The sequence below is a fragment of the Carlito syrichta genome, unplaced genomic scaffold (assembly GCF_000164805.1).
Source record: "Carlito syrichta isolate Samal-C Ts95f unplaced genomic scaffold, Tarsius_syrichta-2.0.1 Scaffold314008, whole genome shotgun sequence".
NCBI classification, from domain to species: Eukaryota; Metazoa; Chordata; class Mammalia; order Primates; family Tarsiidae; genus Carlito; species Carlito syrichta.
In genome coordinates, this window is record NW_007258104.1 from 97105 (window position 1) to 118969 (window position 21865).

At 39.3% G+C, this 21865-nt stretch overlaps 1 protein-coding gene across 4 annotated transcripts in view; it reads right to left on the reverse strand.

The window, feature by feature from the left end:
- Positions 1–2224: 2224 nt before the first annotated feature.
- Positions 2225–21865, reverse strand: part of ELOC (elongin C) — a 35486-nt gene continuing 15845 nt past the window's right edge. For 2 of the 4 annotated variants that reach the window (XM_008070761.2, XM_008070762.2), the window contains exons 2-4: positions 16800–16852; positions 12023–12166; positions 2225–4065 (exon numbers count right to left, since the gene is read on the reverse strand). In XM_008070761.2, the coding sequence (XP_008068952.1) occupies positions 3875–4065; positions 12023–12166; positions 16800–16803 (339 nt within the window). In that variant the 5' untranslated portion in view covers positions 16804–16852 and the 3' untranslated portion in view covers positions 2225–3874. The remainder of the gene's footprint in view (positions 4066–12022; positions 12167–16799; positions 16853–21865) is intronic. The other 2 variants (XM_021718914.1, XM_021718913.1) reach the window with 1 other exon arrangement.

Here is a 21865-nt window from a genome sequence, read left to right on the forward strand (position 1 = left end):
ACACACACACACACATACACACACACATACACACACACACAGATGTGTGGTACGATTCAGGATTAGGTATACAAGTGGTCATCGTACAGGTAAAGTTTGGGCCTCCCTTTGACAAGAGATTTTTATATTAAAAATAACTACAAGCAACTAGTACCATAAAGAGGGGGAAAATCTAACTCTGACGTACCTGTTTCCTTTATGAGAATAACATATAAAAATACAGAATCTATAGAACAATTTGATGATTGAGACCAGGAGGTTTATCTCAGAGCAACTTTTATTATTCCAGTTGGGTACAGTGTCACATGCTTGTAGTCCCTGCTATGGGAGGCTGATGGGGAGGACTGCTTGAGGCCAGGAGCCTGAGGCTACATACAGTGTGCCTTGATTGTGCCTGTGAAAGGCCACTGCACTCCAGCCTGGGTAACAAAGTGAGACCTGCTCTTTAAAAAATAATCCTAATTTTAAAAACTTGGAGGGTGAAGAAACCAACCTAGAGAATACGGAGGATGTAAACTGAATATTCCATAGGGCATTAAAAATTAGCCTTGTTTTCTGCTACAGAGATATGAAGCAATCATGTACATACCCAATCCAGGATAAATTATTAAATTAGCTCATGAATGAAAACGGGTTTCTGGCTGACCTGGTATGAAATCATAGCACATAAATTTCTCCTTATATCAGTAACTACTGATAACTAGAGCTAAAACTGGATTTTCTCTTTACAGTAGGCAATAAACAACTACAATTCCAAATTGATCTAGTTAATATATTTGGTACTAATGTGTAGAATTTAATGCCTAGTCCAGAAACAGCAAAAAACTCATTTTTTAATTCAATTTTTTCTAATCTGATCATCTGCAATGTCACAATCTTGGGTTTAAGCAACATCTACAAACACAGTCTTATTCATTAAAAATAAGGTGGTAAATATCCTATAGACGTGCAACTTCCTAATTCTATATATGTGAAATGGAGGCCCAGGGACTTGTTCAAGCTCATGTGGCTACTTAGCATAAGATCCCAGACTTACTTTTTTTTTTTGAGTTGGAGTCTCACTGTTGCCCAGGCTGGAGTGCAGTGATACATTCATGGCCACCACAGCCTCGACCTGCTGGGCTCAGACAGTATTTCTACCTCAGCTTTCCAAGTAGCTGGAACTACAGGTGTGTGCCACCACACCCGGCTAATTTTGACTCATTGTAGAGACGAGGTCTTGCCAAGTTGCCCAGGCTGGTCTCGAACCCCTGAGCTCAGGAAAGCCTCTTGCCTCTGCCTCCCAAAGTGCTGGTATTACAGGTGTGAGCTACCGTGCCTGGCCAAGATCCCAGACTAACTAATTCAGATTGGAGCTCTGTTTAATATACAAAATACTTCTAGGCTAATAAATATTTATTCAAGCCAACAAACCATTAGGTATAATACTTAGAAATCTAGTCTAATAGGAATATAAAATCTTAGAACTAATATGACTAACCTGGAATTAAACCAGATTTATATACTGCAAATAAAATACAAAAAAGACCAGTGGCATTTTCTGATTACCAGACCGTCATTGTTTTTATCAAACTTAGATCCAACCAATAAGAGGCCAACTTAGCACTCTTAAACCTGGACAAATTAAAGCTTTGTTAATTTGTACAAAATTCCCTCTATAGATAGGAATTACTTGAGTTAAATATCCTTTGATCTTAAACAGTAATTTTATATTATTTCTTAGAACATGTGCATGTGCTCTATTTTCAATGAATAACTGATAAGCTTAGCAAAATGACTCATACTAAGATGACAATTCCATGCATAGCAAGATGTCTCTAAATTTGTTAGCATGATCTGAACTCACTCCCATTAATAAATTATTTCTCAATATCAGTAAGTATCTTTAAAAGTGGGAAAATTATCTGTTGACAATACCACATGAAAGATAAGCAATTTAAAAAACATCACCTAGACAGTACAAAATGAAATATAAATGGAATAAAATAAAGGATTTTGTAGTAATGTTTTCTATGCAGAAAAAATACAATGGGGAGATTTCCACATAATTTGAAAAGTAGTGTCAGAAAACTGCTAAGGTTTCAAAATAAGTATCTTAAATTTAACCAAATAAAAATTTCCAGTATTCAATGACATGGAAAGATGTCCTGAAGCAAAGTTTCACAAATTCTCAGAAAAAAAGAAATTAAGGCTAAAAAGATCAAACACCAAGTGTTCATCACACTTTTCAGTCAATACAGCCTTTATTAACATGCAAGTACCATTTGCTTCAAGGTATACAGGTTTACCTAGTCTTTGTTTCAGTTTTAATGTCTTAAACCTACGGTTACTTCTGGATCTAACCACATAAAGTAACCCATGAAAATCGGACAAAGTTAAACTTACTTTCTAGTTATCACCTTGGCTTTTGAAATCATCATATAGGTTTATACTTGGCATTATTTGTCACCAAGTGGTAGAATATAATTCTTGTACTTGATAAATAACCTTCTATACTAAAATATGTACCAGTATATCTTAAGAAATTACTAAAAATATGCAATTTATATTTAACTGCTTTCAATAAGCTGGAAAGCACAATGTTTAGATATTCTGAGAAAAAATTACTTTTGCTTATGATTTCTGCAGTTTCCAGAAAAGCTAGTCCATATTAAGCCAGTCTTGAATAAGCTGAAGACTTAAATGTATAGACCCTATAGTGAGAACGTTGTTCTGCTAAGATAGAGACAATACTAAACCCATCTCCGGTGCTTCGTTTTCCATGCCTAAACAGAGATTCTGTATTGTTTTTCAAATATTTTTTGCCTGCTTAAATATAAAAGCTGAGTGACTTCCTGATGAGTCTGACTTCAGTAGAAGGTCCACTGATTATGAATATCATACTTATTGGAACATATTTTAATTAGAAGATAATTCATGTATTATATCTAAGTGCATTATAAGATTTTTACTGTATCTCTCCATATGTTATTTCATAACATTCCAACTGGATGGAGGAAGACTGAGATAGTTCAGAAAATTCTAGCTTTTAAGATCTGGATAAAATTCATAGTGAGTCTTTCAAAACAAATTTAAGCAACCAGGAAGTGTAATCACAACAAGGGATCATGAAGGAAGGATGGAAGTTGCAAAGGAAGCTTTATAGTCAATGAAAATACAGTACTTTGAATTACCCAAAATACACAATCCACAAAAACTCCAAGTCATGTAGTTTACTTTTTGGCCATCTGGCTACAGTTCAAACAGTTACTGCTCCAAGATCTGTACCCAGGAACCTTCCAACATTGTTTTTAAAATAAAGTTCTTAAATTGCAGCAATAAACAAAATGACAAGATACACTTAAACAACACTGCAGTTTATCAAAAGACATAAGAAATTTCAACTCTTATCCCTGGAGAGTTATAAAAATCAATGTTTTGGCTAAGTTATAAACATGTTTATAATGCAATTCTTTGTATAACTCTAGTAATGCTAATGGCAGCTATAAGATCAGAATAAATTTTAAAAAAAACATTAAGAACAAAAATACTTAGCCCCATTATTTACCTGTAAAACATGTTCATTTATGCCTAAATTTCAGCATTTATATCATCACTGCTTTAATTTTAAAAGTCACATCCAAAGGATAAGGCAAAACCACCTACGAATTGGCATATTTGTTTATTTCTCAGTTTGTGAAAATGTCCTTAATTTGTTGATGTAGCAAACAAATTTCAACTCTGATTGCTATGCAAAAAAACACATAATCTGCTTTGCAATGAACTTTACAGTTCAATTGCATACAGGCAACATGCTATATATGAAAAAATTACTAACTGAGCTACAGGTATTAAATACTGAAAAAAGTTAACAGTTTATTATAATTTATTTTATTTAACAATCTAGGAAGTTCGCAGCCATCAGCAGTTCCAGTGCAATTTCAGGTGCAATTGGGAATTCAGGAATCTCGGTGGAGCTGTTAGTGTAGCGAACCTTGTAGGTAAAATACATGCATACTTTTGATAGCACATGTGAAGGGATCTCTCTAAAATTGACCTCATTGGTTTCATTCTCAGCAAATTGACCTGTAAAACAAAAGAATTACATATGTTATATGGCCTGAAATGTGCAATCCAAATTCATGTTGAAGTCTTAACTCCTAATACCATAGAATGTGACTCTATTTGGAAATAGGGTCTCTAAAGAGGTAATTAAGTTAAAATAAATCATTAGGGTGGCAATCCACTACAACTTGTCTTTTTTTTTTGAGTTGGAGTCTCACTCTGTCGCCCAGACTGGAGTGCAGTGGCACGCTCCCGGCCACTGCAGCCTCGACCTGCTAGGCTCCGGTGATCCTTCTGCCTCAGCCTTCCAAGTAGCCGGAACTACAGGCATGTGCTACCACACCCGGCTAATTTTTGATTTATTGTAGAGATGAGGCCTTGCCAAGCTGCCCGGGTGGGTCTCAAGCCTGTGGGCTCAGGCAATCCACTCGCCTTGGCCTCCCAAAGTGCTGGGATTACAGGCTGAGCCACGGAGCCCGGCCTACAACTTGTTTTTGAAGAAGAGATTAAGACATAAGACAGGCACAGAGGAAGACCATGTGAAGATCCAGGGAGAAGATGGCCATCTACAAAGTAAGGAAAGACGCTTCAGAAGAGACCAACTCTGCCAATACCTTAATCTTCAACCCCTAACCTCCAGAATTGTGAGACAGTAACATTTCTGTTCTTTAAACCAAGGATCCCCCAACAAAACTGGGGCGCACAGCAGGAGGTGAGTGCAGTGAGAGTGTCAAGGTTCATCTGTATTTACAGCTGTTCCCCATTGCTTGTATTACCACCTGAGCTCCACATTCTGTCAGGTCAGTGGTGGCATTAGATTCTCATAGGAGTGTGAGCCCTATTGTGAATTGGGCATGCAAGGGATTCTAGGTTGTGTCCTCTTTATGAGACTCTAATAACCTGATGATCTGAGGTGGATCTGAGGTGGTGATGCTAGTGCTGTGGTGTGACTGCAAATATAGGATAACATTAGCTGTGAGGTTTGACTGCACAGAGACCATAATAAATCAATTGTCTGTAGACTCATATCAAAACCCTATCAGTACAGGGCTCAGTGGCTCATGCATGTAATCCCAGCACTTTGGGAAGCCACGGTGGGAGAACTGCTTGCACCCAGGAAGTTCAAGACCAGCCTGGGCAACATAGTAAGACCTCGTCTCCACAAAAAAATACATAAATTAGTTGGGTGTGGTGGTGTATACTTATAGTGCCAGCTACTTGGAGGATGGGGTAGCTGAGGTAGAAAGACTACTTGAGTCCAAGAAGTCAAGGTGGTGGTGAGATGGGATTGTGCCACTGCACTGCAGCCTGGGTGACAGTGAGACTCTGTCTCAAAAAAAAAAAGGTAGTACTTGAGATTCACCAATACTGAATTTTAAAATTCCAATTCTCTCCTTGTGGAAAACTTAAGTAGCTTTCCCTAAGAACTTTGGTGGCAAGATTACTGAAAAGTGAGCAGGATGGCAAAAGCTAAATCATTCTTTTAAAAGATTCAGTCCAGGCTGGGCTCAGTGGCTTAGCCTGTAATCCCAGCACTTTGGGAGGCCAAGGCGAGAGAAGAGGATTGCTTGAGCCTATGGGTTCGAACCTACTCAGGCAGATTGGCAAGACCTCATCTCTACAACAAATCAAAAATTAGCTGGGTGTGGTAGTGCGCGCTTGTAGTTCTGGCTACTTGGAAGGCTGAGATGGAAGGATCACTGAAGCCCAGCAGGTCGAGACTGTGGTGGCCGGGAGCATGCCACTGCCCTCCAGCCAGGGTGACAGAGTAAGACTGCAACTAAAAAAATAAAATAAAATAAAAGATTCAGTCCAGGGAATCAAGACTTTATGGATCATCAGGAGCCCTGTGGTATACTGAACTGACATGTAAAAATAAAGTTAGAGGCCAGGCGCAGTGGCTCACACCTATAATCCCAGCACTTTGGGAGGCCGAGGTGAGAGGATCGCCTGAGCTCATGAGTTCAAGACCAGCCTGGGCAATTTGGCAAGACCTCATCTCTACAATAAATCAAAAAAATAGCTGGGCGTGGTGAGCATGCCTGTAGTTCCAGCCATTTGGAAGGCAGAGGTGGAAGGATTGCCTGAGCCCAGCAGGCTGAGGCTGCGGTGGCCGTGAGCATGCTACTGCCCCCCAGTCTAGACAATAGAGTGAGACTCCAACTCAAAAAAAAAAAAAAAAAAGTTAAGACAAAGAACAGATCTTCTGGTTTTTTTTCTGGTAGTAAATGAATCTATAAAGCATAAAATAATAGAATATTACTTTTTTTTAAGAGACAGGGTCTCACTCTGTCATCTAGGCTAGAGTACACTGGTATAGTCATAGCTTATCCCAGCCTCCTGAGTACTGGGGACTACAGGCATGTGCCAACACGCCCAGCTATTAAAAAATATTTTGTATACACAGGGTCTTGCTGTATTTCCCAGATTGGTCTTGAACTTCTGGTCTCCTGCCTTGGCCTTCCAAAGTGCTAGGATTATAGGCGTGAGTCACTGTGCCCAGCTGAAAATACTCTTTTAAAAAATATGATCATGTTAATGGGATCTCCTCACAAGATATTTCCGTTGAAATGTTGTGGAATGATCTTTCAGTCATTCCACAAAATTTCTGTAGCTACATATAAGTCACATAATTTAGTCTTTACTCATTGGGATAAAAAATATTCTCAGCAGACTAGTACTAGCACTATGTACTGAATAAAAAAAAAAGCATTTCACGTCTAAACATATACTTTCTGAAAATGCAGTATTTTAAATTTTCTAGAAACTGTCTATTAGTTGGGGGTATAGTGGGGAAGGGAGAAAGGAAACAAGCAGAACTCAGCACATAATTCACAAAAATAAGGTAAATTTTGGTTTACCAATAACTAAAGCTCCCTTTCTTGAATATGTAAAATATTACTAGCAAGCACTCATTAAGTCTTTGATACTAAACAAATAGCAGTGGTTTTTTCCGAGGTGAAATTCATATAGCATAAAATTAACCATTTTAAAGTGTACATTTCAGTGACATTTAGTTCATGCACACTGTTGTGCAACCATCTCCTCTATTAAGTTCCAAACATTTTCATCACCCCAAAATAAAACCCTGTGTCCACTAAGCAGATTTTCCCCATCCCCTAGCCTCTGGCAAACATCAATCTACTTTCTATCTCTATGAATTTACCTACTCTGGATATTCATACAAATGGAATCATAAAAATGTGGCCTTTGGTGTCTGCTTTCTTTCACTTAGCATGTTTTGGTGGTGCATCCACACTGTACACGCATCAATCTTCATCCCTTTTTATGCAAACAGTTTTACATTAGGCTGAATGTTTTCCTGATCCTTCAAATCCTTCAAATAAAAATCTTGTGTTTAAATGAGATCAAAGTAACAAAAAGCAAAAGCCCTTTAATCTTAATTTTTAATTAAAATTTTGTTAGTGATTGTGATTTTTTTTTCTTCCTGAAGTAACACTGTCCCATGGAAAAGACTAAAAGCAATTCAACCTGGGAGCAATGAGCACCTCTGGCACCCAGGCAGAGGCCCCTAAATACCATTTTCTACTAAAAGAAAACAAGTCTTGTTAGAAAAACAGCTGTTTTCAGAACTGGGAAACCAACGTACACGACAAGTCGGAGAAATCTTATTACAGAAAGAAATACAGCTATTCAAAACTAACAGAGCCATGGCTAAAGGACAGAGGAGCCAACCTGATGTGGCTTTTTCTGGCATAAAAATAGAGCAATCTGAGCACCAGTAAGAATGACTGCAACAGACTAAAAAACATCTAATATAAAAAGTCACATGCTTTTGATGATATGCAAACACTCAAAAAAAACCAAAACAAGCCGGGCTCGGTGGCTCAGCCTGTAATCCCACGCCTTTGGGAGGCTGAGGTGAGTGGACTGCCTGAGCCTGTGGGTTCGAGACCCGCCTGGGCAGGCGAGACCTCATCTCTACAATAAATAAAAAAATCAGCCGGGCATGGTAGCGCGTGCCTGTAATTCCGACTACTCGGAAGGCTGAGGTGGAAGGTTCACCAGAGCCCAGCAGGTCGAGTTAACAGAGTGAGACTCCAACTCCAGTCCGGGTTAACAGAGTGAGACTCCAACTCAAAAAAAAAAAACACAAACCAAAACAAAACACTCAACTACTGGATGATGCTGGAGAATCAATTTATTATCGTGAAAAATTTTATGTAAAGGAAAAAGAAAAACTAAGCCTTTATCTTGTCTTTCCTATATAGACTGTATTTAGAGGTAACCAAATAGTTCCTTATAGGAGAATTCTAGCTTATGAACACAGAAGAAATTACAGAATTAGAAAATCACTATGATCCCAAATGAAATAAATCACAGCATAATCCCAATGAATGCTAAATTGGAGTGGGGAATTTTACATGGATGAATCAGCTTGACTATCCTGAAACCCACTAATCAAGCCTGACATTGCTAAAAGATATGATACAACAGGAATACAATAGTACCACCTATAAAGTATTTACTTAGAAAAATAAACCAGAGTCTAATCAAGCCTCTGGAATTCTAACTATAAGTTTACAAAATAAAACATTAATTTGGGGAAGGCATACCTCATCAATAAGAGTACCTGCAAAATGAACATTTGTATACTTAATCCTGTATTGTACTCCACATCTTTAAAATAAAATTAAAAACAAAACAAAAACAAACAAACAAAAAAACCATTAATTCAATCTGTCATGTGGACATCATACACGTGACATTGTTTCTCTGTAAAACTGATGACCTGGGGAAAAAAGGAAAATGTAAGGGAACTATCACAGATTTTGCAAGTGAAATTACACAATATCAGGATGTGTTTGAAATACTCCCAAAAAAGAAGACAAAATGAAATAAGATTGGCAAAACGTTAATAACTGTTAAAGTTGGTTGATGGGTACATGGAGGTGATTATATAATTGTGTTTATTTCTGTGCACCTTAAAAACTCTCCATAGTGAAAAATATAGGGAAAAAATGGCAAAGGTCCCTAAATAGCTAAAACAATTTTGAAACAGAAAAACAAAGTTGGGAGGTCTCATACATTCCAATTTCAAAACTTATTACAAAGCTACAGTACTCAAAACAGTGTTGTTTGGGCATGGTGGCTCATGCCTGTAATCCTAGCACTTTGGGAGGATAAGGCAAGAGGACTGCTTGAACCCAGGAGTTCGAGATCAATCTAGGCAACAAAGCAAGATCTTCTCTCTTAAAAAAAAAAAAAAATTAGCTGGGTGTGGTGGCATGTGCCTATAGTACCAACTACTTGGGAGGCTAAGATGGAAGAACTGCCTGAACCAAGGAGATCAAGGCTCAGTGAGCTGTGATCATGGTACTGCACTCCAGTCTGGGTAAGACTCCAACTCAAAAAAACAAAACAAAAACGTGTGGTACTGGCATAAGGATAAACAAATAGATCTAGGAGATAGAATTGAGAGACCAGAAATAGACACACACTTATGGTCAACTGACTTTCAGTAAGTGTGCCAAGACTAAAGACAAAAGAATAGTCTCTTTAAATGTTAGTGGTATATCCACATGCAGAAGAATAAAGCTGATCCCTCATCTCATAGCATAAACAAAAATTTCAAGACCTAAATGTAAGAGCCAAAACCATAAAACGCCTAGAATCTACATGTTGGATTTGTCAATGGATTCTTATATATGATATAAAAACAAAAGAAAAAATAAAGAAATGTTTTAATAAAAATTAAAAATGTTTTTGCTTCAAATGGCAATGCCAATCTTTGGAAGAGAAGAAAATATTTGCAAATCATACATCTGATAAGGGTTAAATAGTGAGAATTAATAAAGAACTCTTATAACGCAACAAAAAGACAAACCACTCAATGCAAATTGGGCAAAAGACTTGAATAGATACTTCTCCAAACAAGACACGTAAATTATCAGTAAGCGCATGAAATGATGTTCAACGTCATCAGTTACCAAGGAAATACAAGTCAAAACCACCAGATATTCACTTCACATTTACTGAGATAGCTGTAATAAAAAAGACAATAATAAATATTGGCCAGGAAGTATGAAAATTGGAACCTTAGGACACTACTGGTAGAAATGTAAAATAATTCAGCTGCTGTGGAAAAACAATTGGTGGTTCCTCCAAAAGTTAAACCCAGGATTACCATATGACCAGGCAACTCCACTCCTAGGTAGAGACCTACAAAAACTGAAAGCAAGTAATCAAACAAATATTTGCACATGAATGTTCACAGCAGCACAATTCATGGCAGCTGAAAGGTGGAAAAAACCCAAATATTCACCAACTGAAGAATAAAAAAAATGTAGTACATTCACATATGGCTGAATGGAATATTATTCAGCCATAAAAAGAATGAAGTATTGTATAAGCTACCACACAGATAGCCTCAAAAGCCAAGAGACAAAAATCAGACAAAAAGGACACAAATTGTATGATTCCATTTATATAAAATGTTCAGAATAGGGAAAGCAGAAAGGCAGCTGTTAGACATAGGGGTAGGGGATACAGAATGGGGATGGACAGTGACAGCTTAATGGATATGGGGTTTTGCTTTTGGAGTAATAAAAATGTTTTTAAAATAGTCAGAGGTGGTGGTTGCAAAATATAGTAAATACCACTAAATGGTACACTTTAAAACAGTTAATTCTATGTTATGTGAATTTTACTTTGAGAAAAAAAGAGTTAGGAATAGAGATTTGGAAGGTAGTAATTGCTTTTTTTTTTTTTTTGAGCCAGCGTCTTGCTCTGTCACTCAAACTGGAGTGCAGTGCTAAGATCATGGCTCACCACAGTCTTGACCTCCTGGACTCAGGAGATCCTTCCAGTTTAGCCCCCCAAGTAGCTGGGACTACAGGTGTGCACCACCACGTCCAGCTAGTTTTTTGATTTTCTGTAGAGATGAGGTCCTGCTATGTCGCCTAGGATGCTCTCAAACTCATGGGCTCAAGCAAGCCACCTGCTTTGGCCTCCCCCAAAGTGCTGGGATTACAGGTGTAAGCCACCGTTCCTGGTGGTGGTAATGGTAACTTCTATAGACAAATGTCATGTCTAACTAGGTACACAAACCAGTCTGTAGATAAGAAGTTGGCCATGAAAACTAATGCGGGGAAAAAAGTTTTCTTATTACTAAATAATCAATTCAGTCTTCTTGAAACATACAGGGTAAATACCTAAAAACAGAAAATGGCAGAAACCAATTTTCTCCAATGCAACAAAATCAAGCAATAATGTTAGAAGAGTTATTCTTGGCTGGTATGGTAGCTCATGCCTGTAATCTCACACTTTGAGAGGCAGAGGTGAAAGGATAGCCCAAGTTCAGGGGTTTGAGACCAGCCTGGGCAACTTGGCGAGACCTCATCACTACAATAAATAAAAAAATTAAGCCGGGCTCGGTGGCTCAGCCTGTAATCCCAGCGCTTTGGGAAGTCGAGGTGAGTGGATTGCCTGAGCCCGCGGGTTCAAGACCCGCCCGGGCAACTTGGCGAGACCTCGTCTCTACAATAAATCAAAAATTAGCCGGGCATGGTAGCGCGTGCCTGTAGTTTCAGCTACTTGGCCAAGGCTGAGGTGGAAGGATTGCTGGAGTCCAGTCGGTCAACGTTGCAGTGGCTGGGAGTGTGCCACGGCACTCCAGTCGGGTAACTGGGTGATGGAGTGAGACTCCAACTCAAAAAAAAAAAAGAAAATAAAAAATAAAAAAATTAGCCAGGCATGGTGGCGTGCACCTGTGCTTCCAGCTACTTGGAAAGCTGAGGTGGAAGGATTGCCTGAGCCCAGCAGGTTGAAGTTGCGGTGGCCATAAGCATGCCACTGCACTCCAGCCTGGGTAACAGAGTTAGACTCCGACTCAAAAAAAAAAAAAAAAAAGCTATTTTCTCTTTAAATGTCTTGGGTCATTTAATTCAACTTAAAAACATACTCTTCAAACATTAAAAGTAAAAACGTATAAAGAAAAAAACAGAATTGTACTTACCTGGGCCACTCAACATGGCTTTTATTGTTCCTGATGTTAGTGCATGTTCTCTTTTTACAATAAATTCATGACCATCAGAAGATATCAATTTGACATACATGGCATCAGGGCCTTCACAGCCACCATAGGTTTTCTCCTCTCCATCTAAAGTAAAGTAGTGAAATGAATTTTAAATCACATAATGTATTAAAAACAAACAGTTGGGCACAGTGGTTCCTGCCCATAATGCCTCTACTTTGGGAGGCGAGGCAGGAAGACCATTTGAGCACAGGAGTTCAAGGATGCAATGAACTATGATCATGCCATTGAACTCCAGCTTGGGCAACAGAGTGAAGCCCTATCTCTAAAAAATAAAATAAGAAGCGGGGCTCGGTGGCTTAGCCTGGAATCCCGCGCTTTGGGAGGCTGAAGTGAGTGGACTGCCTGAGCCCACGGGTTCAAGATCCACCTGGGCAACTTGGTGAGACCTCATCTCTACAATAAATCAAAAATGAGCCATGCGTGGTTGCGCGCGCCTGTAATTCCGGCTACTTGGAAGGCTGAGGTGGAAGGTTCGCCAGAGCCTAGCAGGTCGAGGCTGTGATGGCTGGGAGCGGCCACTGCACTCCAGTCTGGGTAACAGAGTGAGACTCCAAGTCAAAAAAAAAAAAAATTAGATAAAGTAAGTAAAGTAAAAAGTAAAGTAAAATAAAATAAAATAAAACTGGTTTAAGGCTTCTTTTACTCAGCATTACACGCTGGATTGATAAAACAATGATCAATCTACTCATTTAAACTATGCTCTGCTTAAATTATCACATAAATGAAATAATGAACATACACAAACTACTGACCTTTAAAAATTCAAAGTCAAGGTGTGAGGCATAGATGTTACTTTGGTACCAGCTAACCCCATTGCCGCCGTATTGGCTTCAGTCACAGTCCCCAGCTGTATAATTTTGCGTGGAGGTATATACATTTTTCTGTATCTCCTTAAAGTCTTTCCTCATACATAATTTTTGCAATTTTGTACTATAACAGACTTTTAATTTTTATAATTATCAATATATGAAAGAAATATCTTAAGGGGTATTCTAAAAATTTAGGAAGCCCTAGAAAGGAGAAGGATGAAGTTGAAGTACACTTCAGCCACAACTATCTCTTTGTTAATAGTTAATTCAGAAATCCCTAAAATTAAGATAATATCAAAATCATCTATGTTCTACTGCTGCCAAAAATGTTTACTATGAATCCAGTCACGAGGAAACTTACCGGGTAAATACCTGAAAATAGAAAATGGCAGAAACCAATTTTTCCAATGCAACATAATCATGCAATAATGTTAGAAGAGTTAGAGTTAGAAGGAAACAATTAGACAATAAAAACCAAAGACTAGTCTTTAAAGTAGGAAACTGTTTAAAGGAGACTGAAGAGGTAAGATAATTCAACAAGTAATCCTAGATTGGATCTTGGATTTTAAAAATACACTCGCTGTAAACAACACTATGAAACAACTGGGAAATTCTGAATATAGGCTGAATTAGGAGATGCATGCTGATGTGTTCAGGTATGATGCATTGTTATATGAGCAACTAAATCTTTTTTTTTTTTTAATTTTAAAGATGTGGGGTACAATTCAGGGTTAGGTATACAAACATTGATTATGCAGGTACCCTTGTTGATGAGGTGTGCCCCTCCCTCCCCTAGCAGTTTCCCTCAACTGCCAATCCCACCCCTCCTCCCCTGGCAGCTTCCCACTACTGCCAATCCCTTTCTTACAGTATTACAATAATTGTTCAAGGTCCGCTTATGAGTGAGAACATACGGTACTCTGTTCTTTGTTTCTGTGATAGATCACTGAGTATGATCGACTCTAAAAATCTTAAGTCATATAGACAAAAAGCATATTACGTGAATGAGCATATGTGTGTATAATGGAGTTAAAAATGTACCACTCTGACATACTGATTTGGGTTAGCAGCACTTGGAAAATAGCATTAACAAGATCATTCTGACCTTCATGCTGTTTTTGAAAGCAAAAGATGAAATTCACATGAGAAGGATTCAACATCCTTACCTTAAAGAAAAGTCGAGACCAAGAGAATTATGTATATTCCTTACTAAAATAACTCTTTTAAGTGTCTCTACATAATTTAGTTGCTTCTTCATAACACACTACTCTTAGTCCCACTCACTATATAAGTAACTGACTCTAACTACTTCGTTGGGGGGGGATCTTTAATTTACTTTTCCTTTTTAGAGACAGGGTTTTGTTATGTTGCCCCAGCTGATCTTGACCTCCTGGGCTCAAGTGACCCTCCTGCCTCAGCCTCCTGAGTAGCTGGGACTGCAGGCGTGCACCACCACATCTGGCTTTGGTCTTCATCTTTTTATGAGGGCTTACATGCCATGTAAAACTTGCATTAAGTAAATATGTATGCTTTTCTCTTGTTAATCTATATTATGTAGATTTAATTCTTGGACTCAGCCAGGACTCTAAGAGGACTGAAGTAGAGTTTTGCTGCCCCTACAATATAAACCCACACACACAGAGAAAGTAAATGCAGCAAACCATTAACAAATCCAGTGAAAGCTCTGTTAGAATGTTTTCTTTGCAATTTTTCATAATAAAAAGTTGGGGGACTCAAAAGATGTAGGTTCTAAATTATGGACTATTCAAGCATACCAATTTTTAGCAGTTTTTGCCAGCCTCTGACAACAAAAATGAAAATAGTTATCAATTTAAAAAATGTATGCTTCTAATATTTGCTGTGCTAAACAATGTTATGTTTGTTGGGAAAGTTTCAAATTTCTTTGAGTACAATTACTTACTAGAAACCACAAATCAGAGTTAGCACAATACTGTTACTGATCTGCCTTGCAGGAATATCTAGTCATGTGTTGCTTGCTGATGGGAATACCTTCTTTATTTCTTTTTCTTTTTTTTTTTGAGTTGGAGTCTCACTCTTTCGCCCAGACTGGAGTGCAGTGGCCGCTCCCGGCCACCGCAGCCTCAGCCTGTTGGGCTCCAGCGATCCTCCCGCCTCAGCCTTCCAAGTAGCTGGAACTACAGGCGCGCGTTACCACGTCCAGCTGATTTTTGGTTTACTGTAGAGATGAGGTCTCGCCAAGTTGCCCAGGTGGGTCTCGAACCCGCGGGCTCAGGCAATCCACTCACCTCAGCCTCCCAAAGGCGCGGGATTACAGACTGAGCCACCGAGCCCGGCTACCTTCTTTATTTCTCAAAAAAAAGTTTTTGTTTTTTATTTCTTTTGGTTTTGTTTTGATAGGGATTCCATCTGAGAAAAGCATCATTAGGCGATTTGATCATTGTATGAACATCATAAAGTGTACTTACACAAACCTAGACAGTATCCACCTACTAAGCTACACACCTACACTACATGGTATAGCCTATTGCTCCTAGGCTACAGACCTATACAGCATGTTACTGTGATGAACACTGCAGGCAACTGTAATACAATGAAAGTATTTGTGTATCTAAACATAGATAAGGTACTGTAAAAACATGGTATAAAAAGTTTTAAACGATACACCTGCATAGGGTACCTACCTTGAATGGAGCTTACAGGACTGCCAGTTGCTCTGAGTGAGTCAGTGAGCGAGTGGTGAGTGAGTGTGAAGGCCTGTGATGTTACTGTACACGAAAGCAGACTTCATAACCACCATACATTCAGGCCACACTAAATTCAATTACAAAATTTTTTTTCTAGCTGGGCTCAGTGGCTCAGCCTGTAATCCAGCGCTTTGGGAGGCTGAGGTGAGTGAATTGCCTGAGCCTGCGCGTTCAAGACCCGCCTGGGCAACTTGGCGAGACCTCATCTCCACAATAAATCAAAAATTAGCCGGGCGTGGTGACAGGTGTGCTAATTTATTGTGGACAGGTGCACTCCAGTCTGGGTGATAGAGTGAGACTCCAGCTCAAAAAAAGAAAAAAATTTTTTTTTCTTCAAGTTGGGTGCGGTGGCTCATGCCTATAATCCCAGCACTTTGGGAGGCGGAGGTAAGAGGATTGCCTGAGCTCTGGGTTTGAGACCAGCATGGGCAACTTGGCGAGATCCTGTCTCTACAATAAATCAAAAAATTAGCTGGGTGTGGTGGCACACACCTGTAGTTTCAGCTACTTGGAAGGTTGAGGCGGAAGGATCGCCTGAGCCCAGCAGGTCAGAGCTGTGGTGGCCGTGAACACGCCACTGCCCTCCAGCCTGGGCGATGGAGTAAGACTCCAACTTGAAAAAAAAATTTTTCTGTCTACAATAAGTTAACCTTACTTAACTTTTCTACTTTATAAACTTAAATTTTAAAAATGTTTTAAATTTTTTACTTGACATTTTTACTTAATCAAATTTAATTCTTTAAACTTTTTGACTCATTTGTAATAATACTTAGCTTAAAATAAACTCATTGTACACTTCTCAGCTCTGTCATAATCTTATGGAATCACGTTGACTATGTGGTCTATCATTGACCAAAATATTGCTATATGGAGGATGACTGAACAGTAAACATAAGTTGCTGATGTAAACAACTAATTTCAGTCACTCTGACCATATTCTCACTTGCATACCCTGATTTTGAAGATTTTTTTTTTAGATGAGGGTCTCACTTTCACCCAGGCTGACCTCAAACTCCTGACCTCAAGAATCTTCCCATCTTGGCCTCCCAAAGCACTGGATTTACAGATGTGAGCCATCATGCCCAACCTGAAGTTCTATCTTTAATGGAGAAGAAAAACCAACTTCTACTCAAAACACAAAAGCACCTTTATATAACTTACCCATTATGTTCTTATGAAACTCTACTTTGCTTCCCCAGGAACTTTAGTAGTTTCTGAAAATATAACAACACCATATTAAGATTAATGTTGCAAAAGATACGTTTTCACCCATTGTTATTTAATATGTCCTTGGTGATCAAACAACACTATATTAAGATTAATGTTGCAAAAGACATGTTTTCACCCATGGTTATTTAATATGTCCTTGGTGTTCAAGTTTAAAGACTCCCTCTCCCTACTTGTTACATAAGAGTTCACCATTCCAAAACAGCAAAAACACACTTTTCTTTCAGGTGGGATCTCACTGTCACCTGGGCTAGAGTATAGTGACACAATAATGGCTCAACATAGCCTCAAACTCCTGGGCTCAGGTGGTCCTTGTACCTCAATCTCCCAAGTAGCTGGGACTACAGGTGCACACCACCACATGGGCTTATGTTTTTATTTTTTTTGTAGAGACAAGATCTCACTATGTTGCCTAGATTGGTCTCAAACTGCTGAGCGCTGATCCTCCCACCTCAGTCTCCCAAAATGCTAGGATTACAAGCATGAGCCAGTGTGCCTGGTCAAAACACCACACTTGTATGAATCAAGTGAAGAGTACCAAAATGCTTGATCAGTTGGTGCATTTGAATTAGAAGAAGACTATTTAAAATAGAAACATAATCTAGACTGGGTGCGGCACCTCAAGCCTATAATCCCAGCACTTTGGAAGGTCAAGGTGAGAGGACTGCCTGAGCTCACAGGTTCAAGATCAGCCTGGGCAACTTGGCGAGACCTCATCTCTACAATAAATAAAAAATTAGCCAGGTGTGGTAGCGCACACCTGTAGTTCTGGCTACTTGGAAGGCTGAGGTGAAGGATTGCCGGAGCCCAGCAGGTAGAGGCTGCGGTAGCTGTGAGTGTGCCACTGCATTCCAGCCTGGGCTAATTCCAGAGTGAAACTTCAACTCAAAAAAAAAAAAAAAGAAAGAACCATAATCTAGAATCTAGCCAGGCGCGTGGCTCACATCTGTAATCCTACCACTTTGGGAGGCGGAGGCCAAAGGATTGCCTGAGCCTGTGGGTTCAAGATCAGCCTGGGCAACATGGCGAGACCTTGTCTCTACAATACATAAAAAAAATTAGCTGGGCGTGGTGGCTCACGCCTATAGTTTCAGCTACTTGGAAGGCTGTGGTGGAAGGACTGCGTGAGCCCAGCAGGTCAAGGCTGCAGTGGCCATGAGCAGCATGCCACTGCACTCCAGTCTGGATGACAAAGTGAGACTCGAACTCAAAAAAAGGAGTAAAGAAACAAAACATAATCTATAATTACTGTACACTGATTGGGGATGGGGTTGTTGAGAAAGCTATAAAGTGTATGACATGTTAAGAGTAACAGACATGTAGAAAAGTTCAGTCCATTAAGATGCACATATACATCATAATTATCAAAACAAACAAACAAACAAACCCTGCTATACTGAGATTTTTTAAGACAGTGGTCTTTTATTCTTTTCTGGGTAAAGATCTCTGCTGAGAATCTGAAGAAAACTATGAGTTCTGTTGTACAATCAAAAATTTGGTTAGCTTTTGACCCTGGTTTTGGGAGGTGGCCTCTATTCAATCCTAGGAATTTCCCAAGTGATCAGTGTTTTGGTGATTGATGGTGGTCCCTGATAGTTTATGTTAACCAGGTAACTCATAGTGGGCTTCTAGTTAGTTTAAAACTATCAAGAGGACTCAGGACAAAGAGCTTGAGTGCCCTGATAGCAGCATGATCTCCAACCGGAGGGGAACTGAAGACTCAGTTTAACCTTGATGACCTTACTTCATCAATCATGTTTACATAATGAAATGTCCCCAAAAAACTGGACATCAAAGCTCAGATGAGCTTTTGAGGCTAACAATATTTTGTACACATCGAAGTGCTAGAAAGGCAATGTGTTCTGACTCAACACAGTGAGGACACAAGAAAGACTGTATCTGCATTTAGCAGATAATGGTAGACACTAAGTAAATATTTGCTTGATACCACCTGTGACAACTGAGAAGTGAAAATATATAGCTACATTTGCTTGAACGAATAATGTAGCCAAGGACATAAAAATGTATATATCGGCTGGGCTTGGTGGCTCAGCCTGTAATCCCAGCACTTTGAGAGGCTGAGGTGAGTGGATTGCCTAAGCCTGAGGGTTTGAGACCAGCCCAGGCAACTTGGCGAGTTTTCCACTCTACAATAAATCAAAAAATTAGCTGGGAGTGGTAGTGCAAGCCCGTAGTTCCGGCTACTTGGAAGGCTGAGATAGAAGGATTGCCGGAGCCCAGCAGGTCAATGTTGGGGTGGCCGTGAGTGTGTCACTGTACTCCAGCCTGGGCGATGGGGTGAGACTCCAACAACAACAACAAAAAGTACACATCGATAATTTCACTATTCCATCCCTTCCACATAGACTACCAAAGTCCTGAAATTTAAAAAGTAAATCTTAAATTACTAAATTTAAAAAATTAAGATTTTTGAGAAATCTTAAATCTTACAAAATAATAAGATGATTGCTAAAGAAAAAGGTTTGTTTTCAGTACTTTATATTTTAATGCATTACAGCATTTCTTAAAAGGAGGATCTTACTTGTACTGATATTCTTTATGTCTTAATAGAAAAATAGCATATCCTAAGTATCCTGCTCTCTAAGACCTTCCTGACCAGTATTTTAGTTCTAAAGGGTCAAGAAAATAAACCATATCATTTTAGAGCAGGAAAAGAATTGCAGATAACCTCTCTAATCCCTTAGCTTGATAACATCATTCATGTATAGAGAGGCTACAATTTATTCCAGCAAAACAAATTAAATCTACCTTAGTCTGAAACATTTGCTAAGCATGGAGGGAGATGTTTAAAGTACCATTTCTAATGTGAGATAAAACAGAGAAAAAGGATAGCAGTGACAATAAAATATTATCAATAATTTGCAGGCCTAATATGCCTTGCATACATCATCTTATTTAAAATAATTCCTCCACAGGGAATTATTATTGTCATTCTACAGACAGGGAAACACTGAAGAGACTGGTACTTCCTCAAGGCTTCTAGAGCTAAAGGGGCACGATGGAGTTACATGTAGGTAGCTTTGACTTCACAGTCCACACTCCATTCCTTTCATTACTCCCTACTGCCACAGTAAAAAATTCTGGCTCCAGTTAAATTTATTTTCAACTATTCCTGAGAGCTGCTGATATAAATCCTTATATAGTTCTCTAAAATTTAAAAATAGTACTGTCATTTTATGATAATAGTAAGCAATTAAATTCATCAAGGATATTATTATTTTCTTCTCTTTATACTGCTTTGTAACTATTATTATTATTATTTTGAGTTGGAGTCTTACTCTATCACTCAGGCTAGAGTGCAGTGGCCCAACCGTATCTCACCATAGCCTCAAACTTCTGGGTTCAAGCTATCCTCCCACCTCAGCCTCCTGAGTAGCTAGGGCTATAGGCATGTGCTACCATGCCTGGCTAATTTTTTGAATATTTGTAGAGATGAGGTCTAGCTATGTTGCCTAGGCTAGTCTAGAACTCCTGGGCTCAAGCAACCCTTCCACCTTGGCCTCCAAAAGTGCTAGACTTACAGGCATAAGCCATAGAGCCCAACAAGTTATTCTTTTAAAAAACAAAAAAAGAGGAAAAATGCTAGAAAAGTTTGAAGTATAAGAATTTCAAAGGTCAACTTTTCTATCTGGAAAATCTCCAGAGTAAAATATCTAGGATATTTACTTCACTAGCAGTAGCTAAGCAACCATACAAAATAACATCTCAGAAGTCCTTTGGGTAACAACAGCTTCTCTACAGACGTAATATAGTAAATCAATTCAGTCTACGGTCATACCACCTTGAATGTGCCCGATCTTGTCTGATCTCAGAAGCTAAGCAGGCTTGGGCCTGGTTAGTACTTAGTACCTGGATGGGAGACTGTCTGGGATTACCAGTTGCTGTACGATTAAATTTAAGAAAATTAAAAAGTAAATCAATTCTACCATTTATATGACAGAGGTCAAGGTGGGGGGTGAAGGAGACCGATCCTTTTTCCTAAAAAAGAAAGGGAAAGTTAACATTAAGAGTCAAAATTACCTGGCTGTGGTGGCTCATGCCTATAATCTCAGCACTTTGGGGGATGAGGTGAGAGGAATGCCTGAGCCCGTGGGTTCGAGACCAGCCTGGGCAACATGGCAAGATCTCGTCTCTACAATAAACCAAAAAAGTAGTTGGGCGTGGTGGTGCACACCTGTAGTTCCAGCTACTTGGAGGGATCGCCTGAGTCCAGTAGTCAAGGCTGCAGTAGCCGTGAGTATGCCACTGCACTCCACGAGACTCTGACTCAAAAAAAAAAAAAAAGAGTTAAAATTTCCTAATTCTTAGGCAGAAGTTAAAAATATTTCAAGGCTGGGTGTGGTGGCTCAAGTCTATAATCCCAGCACTTTGGGAGGCAGATGTGAGAGGATTGTCTAGCCCACAGGTTTGAGACTAGTCTGGGCAACTTGGTGAGACCTCATTTCTAGAATAAATCAAAAAAAATTTGAAATATGATTAAGTTTGGGGAGACACAAATCTCAGTTTGAACATTAGAGCATCTATTCCATGACAGAGTTGAGTTCTGGAAATAGGAATTAGACAGGTAAAAGCTAGTGTTAGGGGAGCAGTGGGATGAAAATAGTTCTCGGCAGGAGAAAGAGCATGAACAGGCTGGGTGTGGTAGCTCACCCCTGTAATCCCAGCACTTTGGGAGGTGGAGGTGAGAGGATTGCCTGAGCCTAGGGGTTCAAGACCAGTGAGCGCAACTTGGCAAGACCTCGTCTCTACAATAAATCAAGAAAAATTAGTCAGGCATGGTGGCGCGTGCCTGTAATTCCAGTTACTTGGAAGGCTGAGTCCAGCAGGTTGAGGGTGCGATAGGCGTGAGCGTGAGCATGTCACTTGCGCTCCAGCCTGGGAGACAGAGTGAGAGTCTGACCAAAAAAAAAAAAAAAAGGAATGATGTCTGAGACATCATTGTGCTTTTAGGGTAACACCTTTTTTTTAGCTGGGGTTTC